Below are 12,587 nucleotides of genomic sequence, written 5' to 3' on the forward strand. Positions count from 1 at the left end.
TTAATCTAAGATGACACTGGGATAAAATAAATAACTACATAAACCATATGGAAAAGGTTTATTTCTTTTTTATTTACAAAAGGCTTTGTCATATCAAAGTTTATGATGTGTAACGTCTCCAAACCGTCTACAGGGCAAACAAGAAATTGCAGGTGGTTTGGAGAAGATACACTTAGCCATTATAGGTAAAGGGTAAAGGACGCTGGACAGTTAAATCCAGTCAATGGCAACTATGGGGTGTGATGCTCATCTTGCTTTCAGGCCAAGGGAGCCAGCATTTGTCCACAGACAGCTTTCCGGGTCATGTGGACAGCAGGACTAAACTGCTACGGGCGCAATGGAACACCATGATGGAAGCCAGAGTGCACAGAAATGCCATTTACCTTCCCACCACAGTGGTACCTATTTATCTACTTGCACTGGTGTGCTTTCAAACTGCTAGGATGGCAGGCAGAGCAATGGGAGCTCACCATGTCGCGTGGATTCGAACCACCGACCTTAGCCATTATACCACCTTTTGAACAGTAAAATTTTGAGGGTCAAATTAACCCTACCAGTGGACATCAGCTACCCAGAACTCTGTTCCTAGTAGCCAGGGAGGGAGGCTTGTTTTCTCCTGCTTTGGAGGGTAGGACCTGAACCAATGACTTCAAGCTACAAGAAAGGAGATTCTGACTCAACATCAGGAATAACTTTCTGATGGTAAGAGCTGTTTGACAGTGGAATGGACTCCCTTGGGAGATGGTGGCCTCTCCTTCATTGCCATATATTGCATCTCAGAAAGAGTACAAGAGGACTGAAGGTGGATTGAAGGTGGGTCAGGATGTTAATCCCCATATTAAAGGAGTTGGGGTGGAATAAGAGAGAACTCGGATTTTGCTAAGTGCACCTAGACCATAAACAAAGGCAAACACCAACCAGGAATGTAGTGGCTCATAATCTTATAACAGCTCATCTCCCAATAAAAGGTGGGCCAATAAAAATATCCATCTTGAAGCATCAGTCAACTCAGCTATACACAAAGCCAGTATATCCTTTCTGCTCAAAAAGGCCATGGGATTGATGTCCGGGTATGATTTTATATTTAAAACAGACGAGCTCACCTATTATTGATATAGGCTTCCTAGCAAATCGTATTCTTCCCTTAATACCAACATATTTGCTTCTGCAACCCGCAGACCAGAGCCTCACCACATATTCAGCACCAAAAAATACCACCAAGACAATTTCCTGAAATTAAAAACAGTATTTAAGGCTTATTGTTTGAAATTTATTATTATTAATAAATTTTATCATACATTAATATTCTTGAAAACATTAAAACATTAGTTTTAAAAGGCAGCATAGAAATGTGGTAAATACAACTAACAAAAGGAATTGAAGTTTCCTTTTCAGACTTTCTTTTCTTTCAAGGGCACAAGGATAAAAGCAGCATGGTGGGTTTATTTATTTACTCAAAATTATTTATTTATTTTGGGGGGAGGGTGGTAAGGATTGTGTTTTGTATATAATTTTTTTTTCTTTTTGTATAAATAAGTGGAATAGTTAATATTAAAGTTTACCCCTAAGATAAGTTGCACAGCAGGAAATGGCTTTCGTTCAATTTGCTACTCCTCTTTGTGATCTTCATTTGTAGAACACCGTAACATAAGGACATAGTGTACCACGATGTAACATGATTTACATAGATTTCCAGCAAGTCTTAGATCTTTTCAAAAAGTCAGGCTGGCATATAACAGTTCCATCATTATTATTATTATTATTATTACTATTATTATTATTATTATTCTATTTATTTTTTAGAAAAAATTATTTGCTATATACATATTACATACATTCAAAAAAAATACAGTTGTATAAATAATAAAGAAAAAAATACACATTACCTTAACTAACATTTTCCAAGTATAGAAAAAAAATGCAAAAATGCGCAAAAACAAAAATAAAAATAGAAAAAGATAAGAAAAAGAGTATATCTAAGAAAAAATGAGAAAAAAAGAAAAGAAAAAAGATTTGACTTCCTTCGACCACTATATGGTTCCTATAATCTCATATCCTTGGTTGTCTGTAATCATTCTAAACTTTCGGGAGAGATAATTTGTTTACCCGTGGAGTTTTTAGTCTAGGCTATGCCAGTCATAATTTTGGGAACCAACTTTCTTCATATAATTGTTAAAGACATCCCATTCTCTCCTGATCTTTTTGCTTGGTTGATTTCTGAATTCTGAATTCTGTTAGTTTCGTCAATTCAATGTATTCACTTAATTTTAATAACCATTCTTCCTTTGTTGGAATTGTGTTGCTTTTCCAATATTTTGCAATCACAATCCTGGTCGCCGTTATTGCATATAAAAAGACTCTTTTGTTGTCCTTTGGGATGTCTGTTGTGAAGATACCTAATAAAAACAACTCTAGTTTTTTTTAGCAAAGTGTATCGTGGCATTTTTAAAAAATTCTTCGTAAATCATGTTCCAGAATACTTTAATTCTGGGACATGTCCACCACATGTGGAATAGATTCCCATCCTTATGGTTACACCTCCAACACTTACTGCTGACTTTTTTATTCTTTTTTGCCAATTTAGATACCACCTATACATCATCTTTAAAAAGTTTTCTTTAATCAGGTAGCAGGCTATAAACTTAACGTCCTTTGTCCAAAGATTTTCCCATTTCTCTAATTCTACAGTATATCCGAAGCCTTTTTTTTTTAAAGCGTTTATTAATTTTCCAGTAAAAACATCCAATTAACATATCAAATCAAATCCAATAAAAATAAAAAACTAAAATAAAAAAGGTCCAATTGTCTTCCAAATTGTAATAATTTTGTTTTTACTTCCCACGGTCTGAATTTCGAAGCGCATTCAACATCATAGTCCTGCCTCTCATCATCCTCAATGTTATTCATAATTCCATGTCTGATTTTTCCCTTCCACATTTTAACTCTGGTTCTACGATCCTCATTCATGTCAGAAAACAGATACTTTTTTTCCCTATGGAGTGCAGATTCGTCCGTATATTGTACTCCTTCAGCTGTTTTTTCATCGCACCGCTTCATTTAATTACATCCAATTTCAAAGTTCTGTCCAGCTCTTTGAGAGTTGTTATTTTGGCAGCTCCCAGATTGTTAATCTTTCCCGTCCAAGTGTTATCAAAGAAACAGAGAGAAATTTCCTTCTGTAACCTCCTTGTTGATTGATCTTAAACAGACTGTTTGCAATGTAGCCATATATCAGACAGTTAGCAACTGGCCTTTGGAATCCTCCCAGTCCCCCCTCCGGGCCCTAGAGGGGGGCTGCCAGACATCCATTTAGCCCTCTCTCTCTCGCTTGTAATAAAAAAAAACATCTTTTTGCAAACAGTTGTATATGTAATATACAATATGTAATATTGTTTCCAGTCTTTATAACCAACCATCCGTTAGCTCCTGTTTCTCTTAATCAGGGAAGTATCTCAGATATTCAGTAACGACGTGGTGAGTGGGAGCCATTTTGTCCTTTGTCCTTTGTTTTCGTCTTTAACAGACATTTCCGGTCTTAGAAGAGAAGTGGCTGCGAGTAGATCCCAATTATATATGAAAGTCCATCTGAACTCACTTTTTGAAGAGCAATTTAAGTTCTTAATGAGGCTTGGCATACATTACGGATTGTTGATGTTAAGGATAAAAGAATGTTTTTTACATACCAAGCCCCTCCACATTCCAAACGTCATGATGAGGATCTCTTTGAAGTTCGATCTTTTGCACCAGAGACTGTACATACTGCAGGTTTTTTCCAGCTTCTTCAATTCAGAGCGTGTCTGTTTGTTTTCCAAATCTTTATATTTTCCCAAACAGATGCGTCCGGCTATGGGGTGGCGTCACAGGAGTGTCAGCCATCCCTAGCTCCGTGACCCAGTGCCCCTGCCGTCTGCCACATCAGCAATCTGGGGCAGACCGCGGGTCATTGAGACAGTCCTCCCCTGCCCTGGGGAGGCTGCCAGGGCTAATTACCCCCATATCAGCCCTGAATTATCGGAACGGCTGAGGTCCAGTTGTGTGGGATCAGCCATTTTCAACCGCCGGAAACAGGAAGTAGTATATCCGAAGTCTTGGACCCATTTTACCATCACGTCCTTAACCATTTCGTCTTTTAGGTGCCAGCTTAACAATAACTTATACAGTGGTGCCTCGCAAGACGAAATTAATTCGTTCTGCGAGTTTTTTCGTCTAGCGAATTTTTTGTCTTGCGAAGCACGGTTTCCCATAGGAATGCATTGAAAATCAATTAATGCATTCCTATGGTCAAAAAAAGTCCAAACAAAGCCAAATTTGGTACAAAAAGAGTTTATTAAGTGCTCTTTAAAGTCACACATACTGTAAAGAGCATTTCAAAAATTGAAGGAGCAATAATTTAAGTTTCTAAACATAACAGAAAAGCATTTAAAAATCACCAAAGTGTACAGTACTGTACTGTACATACATTTTCTAAGACTCTGGGGGACAACTCGAAGAAGGTTCCTCTTACACTCTTTGCTTCTTGCTGAAGAACCTGTCCATGGTCTGCTGCTTCACCCGCCTTTTCAGCACCTCCCTGAAAGGCGACATGACCCTCGTATCAAAAGTGTTTGAAAGGTCACGTGTCAGGTCCTTGTCAGGGTGGTGCCGTTGTACAAATGCCTGCACATCTTTCCACTTCAGGCAAATGTCCCTCAGTTCTTTGGAGGACAACCGTTCCTCAGTTGCTTCCTCCTCTTCCAGCGAGGCCTGCTCCTGCGCAGCCTCTGCCTGCAGTTCGACCAGCTCCTGGGTGGTCAACTCGTGGTCGTGCTCCTCCACCAGCTCGCTGACGTCCTCCTCTGTGACCTCCAGGCCCATGGTCCTCCCCAAGGAAACAATGTCCTGCACCACTGTTGACTCTGGTGCATCAGAGTCACTTGGTGCCACACAGTCCGGCCACAGGCTGCGCCAAGCGCAATTCAAATTTCTCTGGCTGATCCTGTCCCAGGCCGTGGCGATCATCTTCAAGCAGGTGATGATGTCGAAGTGGTCCTTCCAGAATTCCCGCAGGGTGATGTTGGTGCAATCAGTCACCTCGAAGCATCGCCTGAAAAGCTCCTTGGTGTAGAGTTTTTTGAAATTGGCGATGACCTGCTGATCCATCGGCTGGAGCAGTGGCGTGGTGTTAGGCGGCAGGAACATGATGTTGATGAAGCTGAACTCCTCCAACAAGTCCTCCTCAAGGCCTTTAGGATGAGCAGGAGCATTGTCCATCAGAAGCAAAGCCTTCAGCGGCAGGTCGTTGTCCAGCAGGTACTGTTTGACAGCAGGGCCAAAAGCAAGATTGACCCAGTCCACAAACAGCACACATGTGACCCAAGCCTTACTGTTGGATCGCCACATGACACTCAGCTGCTCCTTGTCGACCTTGTGTTTCTTGAAGGCCCGTGGGTTCTCCGAGTGGTACACCAGCAGGGGCTTGATCTTCAGGTCGCCGCTTGCGTTGGCACAGAAGAGCAGGGTCAGACGGTCCTTCATGGGCTTGTGGCCAGGCAACTTGGCCTCCTCCTGAGTGATGAAAGTCCTTTTGGGCATCCTCTTCCAAAACAGCCCGGTCTCGTCGCAGTTGAAGACCTGCTGTGGAACGTAGCCCTCCGTCGTCACAACCTCCAGGAACTCCGCTGCAAAGTCTTCAGCCGCTGGAACATCAGAACTGGCAGCCTCTCCATGCCTGACCACGCTGTGGATTCCAGATCTCGTCTTGAACCGGTCAAACCAGCCTCTGCTTGCCTTGAAGACTTCTGGCTCGCCTGAGGTTCCTGGCTGTTCCCGGATGAGGTCTGCGTGCAAGGCCTTGGCCTTCTCACAAATGACGGCCTCAGTCACTGTGTCCCCTGCACGCTGCTTCTCTTCTAACCAGATGAGCAGCAACTTCTCGACCTCCTCCAGAACAGCTGAGCGGTTCTTCATGATCCTGGTGACTCCCTTGGCTACATCAGTCGCAAGGATATTCTCCCTCATCTTCAGGATGGTCCCGATGGTCGATGGATTCCTCCCGTACTCCCTGGCGAGGTCTGTCACACGCATTCTACCATCGTGCTTCCGGATGATCTCCTTCTTCATTTCCAGCGTAACCTTCTCCTTCTTCCTCTCGCCGGCCTCTGCAGCAGCAGTCTTCTTGGGCCCCATGGCAGCACAGCTCCTACCTTCGCAAACCCCCTCCCAAAAAAATCAGTGCTTCACATCCAAAAAATTCAAAAGCACCAAACCTCCCAGAAAACACTTCAACAATTCCCTGACCCCCCCCCCAGCCACCCACCACACAGAAATCCAAACCCAGAAATCTTTTTTTTTAACAACAGCAGAGTGCCCCAATGGTCACAGAAAATCATAAAAATGCAGAAAAAAACACACAAGCTTCCAGATTCTTGCAAACCCCTCCCCAACACCAGGTCCTCGAATTCCAAACACCCCAACCCAAAATCCAAAAACCCCAAAAAAAGTTTTAAAAGTTTAACTTACCAAATGGCTGCAAAAGAAGTTTTGGAAAAGCTTCAAAAATCACCAAAGTCTTCAAAAACCTCAAAAAAAGGCTACCACACCGCATGCTATGAGTTGCTCCTCGAAGTCAAGTCGCAACTGCACCTCTTCAAGCAATGCACCCTGGGTATTAACGGTTTTACGAAAAAGGAAACAAACTTGCAAGAAGTTTTTGTCTTGCGAAGCAAGCCCATAGGGAAATTCGTCTTGCGAAGCAACTCAAAAAACGAAAAACTCTTTCGTCTTGCGAGTTTTTCGTCTTGCGAGGTACCACTGTACATTCTGGATAGATTTTTTCCCTCATTTGAAAGCATTTCCCTATCCAGAACTGATATTTTATTATCGAATCCAGTTCTTCTATCTTCCTCGAAAATTCTGTTTAGTTGGTGATACTGTGACCAGTTAACAGTTCCATTAAATACTGTATATATATTACAATGTTGTGAAGCCTCCTGGTGGAGCAAGGTGGCTCCACTGAGATGTGCAACAAGGCATGGGGAGCTGCTGTGTGACAGTTCGGAGCACCTGCCTGTCTAGTCCACTCTGACTGGGGGGAAGGGGTGGTCAGGCAGAGAGATATTTGCTGCTACCCAAGTTCCTTTAACTGGAAATGTCAAGAACTGAACCTGGAAACTCCTTCTGTACCAGAGGGGAATGTTTTGGAAGCTGAGACTTAATATAAATATGCCTATTTTTTGACAAGCGATATTTAGACTTCTATCCAGCAATTGTATTGTTTAAATTACTAGATTTCTGTCTTGTCTTTTGACCTCATAGAAGCCCACTGCCACCAATTCATAAAGAAAGAAAGCATAAAACCGGATCCTAAGCTAAAACAAGTATCCAACATCTATTTTTGTTCAGCCCAGTTCCCAGTCTATACACTTCACATTCCCTCTCAACAGCTCCAGACAATAGAAGGTCCAGCATTCAGTCCCTAGCATGTCCAGATGGGGCTGGGATAGACTGGATGTGAAGCCCTTGCCAGCCTTTGCCAATGAGTGTAAACAATTGCTAGATGTACCAATCATCTGATTCAGTATAAGGTAGCCTTCTCTATTCCTACTTATATCAACTGGTCAAACCAGTTCTTCCCCAACACAGTTTTGTAGGACGGGGGGAAATCAGTTGCTAGCTGCAGAAGGGGAAATGGCTATCCAAGCAAGCAGATGCCTGAACAACAAAGCAACTACTCTATTCCCAGCTTAAGAATGGAAAGTGAAATACTGGTGGACAACAAAAGAGGTTTAAAGATGCTGTCAAGGCAAATCTTTAAAAATGTAGTATAAACACCAATAATTGGGAAACACTGGCCTGTGAGCGCTCCAACTGGAAAATAGCCTCTACTAAAGGCGTCATGGATTTTGAAGAAATACGAATTCAGGACAAAAGGGAGAAACAAGCTAAGAGGAAGGCACATTTGGCAAATCCTCATCGTGATCAACTCCCGCCCAGAAACCAATGTCCCCACTGTGGAAGGAGGTGTGGATTCAGAATTGGCCTCCACTTTAAGGACACACCACTAAGACTGCGTTCATGGAAGACAATCTAACTTGGTCATGAGTGATCGCAGAGAGAGAGAGAGAGAGAGAGAGAGAGGCTAGATTGTTCAAAATTTTACTTGCAGAACTTTCTTCAAAACAGAAAATAAACATCATATGATACATTCAAACAATTCCATAAGGCATATGCCCGTCCACGGCATAGGCTCCGCATCTTACAAAAGGTCTGTTTCTCCCCACATCCTGTATTCCAGCCTGAGGCTGTGTGCTCCTGAAGAGCTTCATTTACATCCTTACTTTCACAGAGCCTGGGAACAAAGAACTCCAGACACCACCCTTCCCATATAGCAAATTTTCAATTAATTTCTTTTCATAAATTCTAAGGATAAACACTCACACGTTAGCTAGCAGAAAACAACAATAGTTAATTATGAACTCAGTTAAAGCTCAGAGTCCCTTAGAATACAGCAGTGGAATTTTCCAATGTTAAACCCTTTCACCAATACACACAGGCATTCCCATTTCAGTATGAATTAAACCAATGAACAGTCTGTATTACAAGCAGACAAGTAGTTGCACTAACTTGCAGCTCCTGTGCAGATATTTTACTGAAAGCAAAAGTTTCCTTGGCACAACTGGCATATAAGCTGGTATAAGCTGCTTTATACTCCTTGGATCACTGGATGACTGGTATTGTTTGCATACACTGGTGGCAGCAGCTGTCCTAAGTCAGACCAGACTCTCCCAGCCCCACTTGGAAATACCAGGGATCAATCGGGGGTGTTTGGAAGCAAAACATATGCTCTATCATGTGGCCCGTCTCCTAGAAATGGCTGCCATTATTACTACTACAGCAAAAGCAAGAGGAAAAGATGGGCATATGGCAATGTACGGTATGCCTCCCTTAAATATTCATTTATCTGCTAAGTGTTCAGTGTCAGAAGACATGACATGCTCAGGCTTTAGAACATTTGGTGACGCCAGTAAAGAAATGCTTCAAGAAACAAAAGCTTGTGATATCTTCAAGCTGAAACCCACAGAATTTAGTTATCTGAAAGGGTCAACTTTCCCTTAAACTTTCATGGCCAGACAGGATATTGCCAATTGAACGAAGTGACACACCTGTGCTGTGTCTGAGATGTGGCCTCAGGCTGCCCCTAGTTTTTGAAAATGCTGCATTAGTCTCTTTTAATTCAGTTTAAATACCATTAAAGGAACTAATAGTTTTCTGTATTCTGAGAAGCTACTCTCTTGCTGACACTGGTCCAGGGGGCCTCACCCACCCAATCAAAATGCCCAAATTTAGCAAAGTACATACATCCAGTACATATATGTAGTACATTTATTATATTTATATAAATATATAAAAAAGAACTGCAATATATATGCACTTAGCATTTGTAATCATGTTTCCTTTTCCTGAAACTGAGAGAATGATCAGTTAGATGTGGTTTAGTTTAATTCCTTATTGTAGAGGTTTGGACTAGATGACCCTATGGGTCCCTTCCAACTCTACAATTCTATGATCATATCACTTACTATACCTTGATTAAAAGGGTTGGTTCTGACACATGGACCACCAGCTGGCCATTCCTGCTCTATTAGAAACATACAAGTCAAAAGCCAGCTATGTTCCATGAATAAACCATGAAACCACATCCCACTGTTGTTTATCCAGAAATTATTGAGTTCAAAGTGTCTTAATCCTAAAAGGACTGCAGCCTTAAAGTGCAGAATTATACATGTCTATGCAGGAGTAAGTCTCTCTGATTTCAATATGGCTTACTTCCAGCAGGTAATTGGGTGTAAAATATACAGGCAAGAAAGGTGCAAAAACAGTGCCTAACAATCCCACGAGTCTTTACAAGTAAAATTCCAAGATCCCTTGCAACAACCCTTGAGGCCTGTGGAGAGCTGGAGTTTGAGGAAGGAGGTTTTCAGGGAGTGTGTGCACATGGTTAGGGCTGTGCTCTTAGTAAGTAAGTAGTAAGTAAGTAAGTAAGTAAGTAAGTAAGTAAAATAGAGATTGATAATTTTGGCTTGTTCAGCTTTTTATAACAAGTTTCTAACAGGTATACATACAGATATTTCACAGAATATTTTAAGTTAAATCACTTACCATCCAAAAAAGAGTCCCAGTGGCAAATTCTGCATAGTATTCAATAGTGGACAGAACACTAAAGATTAAACAAACCAGCACCAATAGAAATCTGTTGGAAGAAAAAAAAAGGAATCTGCATTCAGTGACAAAAAAGCCATAGTTTACTTCAAACCCATACTTCAAATATTGTTACTTACACTTTTCCCATATCCCAGTGTTGAGCTTTGAGGATATTCTTACCATGATTAAAATGGTGTCTACTTTGGCAGAAACTCTAACTATAAAATATGTCTGCTACCAAGGATAAGGAAGCATAGAAACAAATATATGATTATCCCATTAACATATGACCACCTTTTAAGCTTGCAGTTTGAATTCCATTCAACTCAAAATGTTGTGTTTGCATTAGTAAGTGGTACATTTGGAAAAAAAATTAGTGAGAAATCAAGAAAGCTTATACTGCCTCAAACTTGGTCTTGATTTAAAAAGATGCTAATAGCATGTTTTAGCCATTAGTTCATGGTCATATTCTGATACTGCTAAACCTCTCCAGGTGGGATGGTTTATTTTAAGTTGCTAACTGGGTAAAAAGCAAACCCGCATTCTAAGTGAGGTGGAAGTAGCTTGTACTTCTATAGTGCCTTGAATACAAATAGCTAAAATACATATTGCACTAAATTCATAGTTTGGTGTTGTAGAATTACTATTATTCAGCTTTAAATAAGAGCTGCAGGCGGGTCTGATCAGAACTGTAATTAAGAAAGTGTATATATAATACAAACACATTGACAACACCTTTACCAAAAACTAATGAAAAGTCTTCTATTTTCATTGGGAGATAAGCTTCCATCCCAACATAAATATTGTATTTATTTGCTATGATGTTTGTTACCTGCCCTTTAGTCCTTTTTTTCACAGCACAGTACAGCAGTGTTTGTAGGAATCATGGTGTAGAGATAAATAATTCCCATCACGCTCAATACCCACACTGCGGGCCCAATGAGGCCAGGTAACTTACAACTGCTATTTAAAGATTTGAAAAGTAAAGGAATCACACCACAAACTGTGTGTTTAATGTAATCTGTAGTTTAGGCCTCAAAATGCAGTGAGTGTGTTCAGAACACTTCCACTACACGTCAGTACAAGAATGGGAAACCTGTGGCCCTGCTGATGTTGTTGGATTCCAACTCCCATCAGCCCAAGGAAGCATGGCCAATGGCTGGGGCAATGAGGGTTGTAGTTGAACATCTGGAGAGCTACAGGTTCCCTATCTCTACTTGAAAAGGCCTTTCTTCCTTCACCTTGAGGGTGGATAGTTATGAGCACTAGCCCATAACTACGGTGGCAATTTGGGAACAGTCAAAAATGCAACTGTGGTTTTATTAGTGTAAACTCAGAAGATAAGCCATTTTTGGCTCACAACACAACAACTGTAAAAAATCATTTGGGGAGGGAGACAGGAATCATGTTTTCCCAACAATTTGAGAGAAAGAGAGATAGTACATATATTTTGAGAAAAGTGTTCTAGATCTCACTGTACAACTCCTATGGACAGAAATTTTAAGCAGATAGCATTAACTGCTTTAATGTGAGACTTTGCATAGGCAAATATATTTTATAACAACAGCTTCAAATAGACTATCAGCAGCACAAAGACCATCTGTCATTAGTATAACCAGCTGTCCAATTATAAATTAAGGTCAAGCAAAAAAGGTCAGTTGGTTTTAATCTGAGGATCACAGCTGGTTTGCGCTCCCTCTCTCTCTCTCACACACACACACACAACAGATTTGAGTAAATTCTAGGCCACACCAAGCTCAGGTCCATGATTTTCACATGGCAAAAGAGCCAGACTGACCAAGAATGAACTGATACTCCTTTACAATGCACCTCAAAGCTATAAGGATCTTCTTCAAGGCACAGCAAAAACTTTGATTTCTTGCTTTCCTTCGAGTTTTTAAACCGGTATAAATTCAACAGGAATAAAGTTTAGAAGAGTTTGTCATATTTCAGATATCATGTACAATGCACATAGGTAAAGGTACCCCTGCCCGTACGGGCCAGTCGTGTCCGACTCTAGGGTTGTGTGCTCATCTCACTTAAGAGGCCGGGAGCCAGCGCTGTCCGGAGACACTTCCGGGTCACGTGGCCAGCGTAACGAAGCTGCTCTGGCGAGCCAGCACCAGCGCAGCACACGGAAACACGGTTTACCTTCCCGCTATAAAGCGGTACCTATTTATCTACTTGCACTTAGGGGTGCTTTCGAACTGCTAGGTGGGCAGGAGCTGGGACCGACAGACGAGAGCTCACCCCGCCGCGGGGATTCGAACCACCAACCATACGATCGGCAAGTCCTAGGCACTGAGGTTTTACCCACAGCGCCACCCGTGTCCCCACAATGCACATAGAATCATAGAATTGTAGAGTTAGAATGTATTCTATATTATAAATAAATGTTATTTATACAC

At 41.4% G+C, this 12,587-nt stretch overlaps 2 protein-coding genes across 8 annotated transcripts in view; both read right to left on the reverse strand.

Moving 5' to 3' along the window:
• The window catches only part of LOC308477160 (potassium voltage-gated channel subfamily KQT member 1-like), a 357,143-nt gene that overhangs the window by 307,880 nt on the left and 36,676 nt on the right, over positions 1 to 12,587 (reverse strand). For all 7 annotated transcript variants that reach the window (XM_081005502.1, XM_081005506.1, XM_081005504.1 and 4 more), the window contains 2 exons: positions 10,138 to 10,228; positions 1,104 to 1,230 (listed from right to left, as the gene is read on the reverse strand). In XM_081005502.1, the coding sequence (XP_080861628.1) occupies positions 1,104 to 1,230; positions 10,138 to 10,228 (218 nt within the window). The remainder of the gene's footprint in view (positions 1 to 1,103; positions 1,231 to 10,137; positions 10,229 to 12,587) is intronic.
• LOC308477631 (tigger transposable element-derived protein 1-like) lies at positions 2,031 to 6,648 on the reverse strand (the record flags this gene model as incomplete). The annotated part of the gene is made up of 3 exons (XM_081006362.1): positions 6,499 to 6,648; positions 4,765 to 6,182; positions 2,031 to 2,081 (listed from the first exon to the last, which is right to left on the reverse strand). Exons 1-3 carry the CDS (start codon positions 6,581 to 6,583, stop codon positions 2,031 to 2,033), a joined length of 1,554 nt encoding a protein of 517 aa, XP_080862488.1. The 5' UTR covers positions 6,584 to 6,648.

Source organism: Podarcis pityusensis (genome assembly GCF_964106645.2).
Source record: "Podarcis pityusensis genome assembly, chromosome: 5".
NCBI lineage: Eukaryota > Metazoa > Chordata > Lepidosauria > Squamata > Lacertidae > Podarcis > Podarcis pityusensis.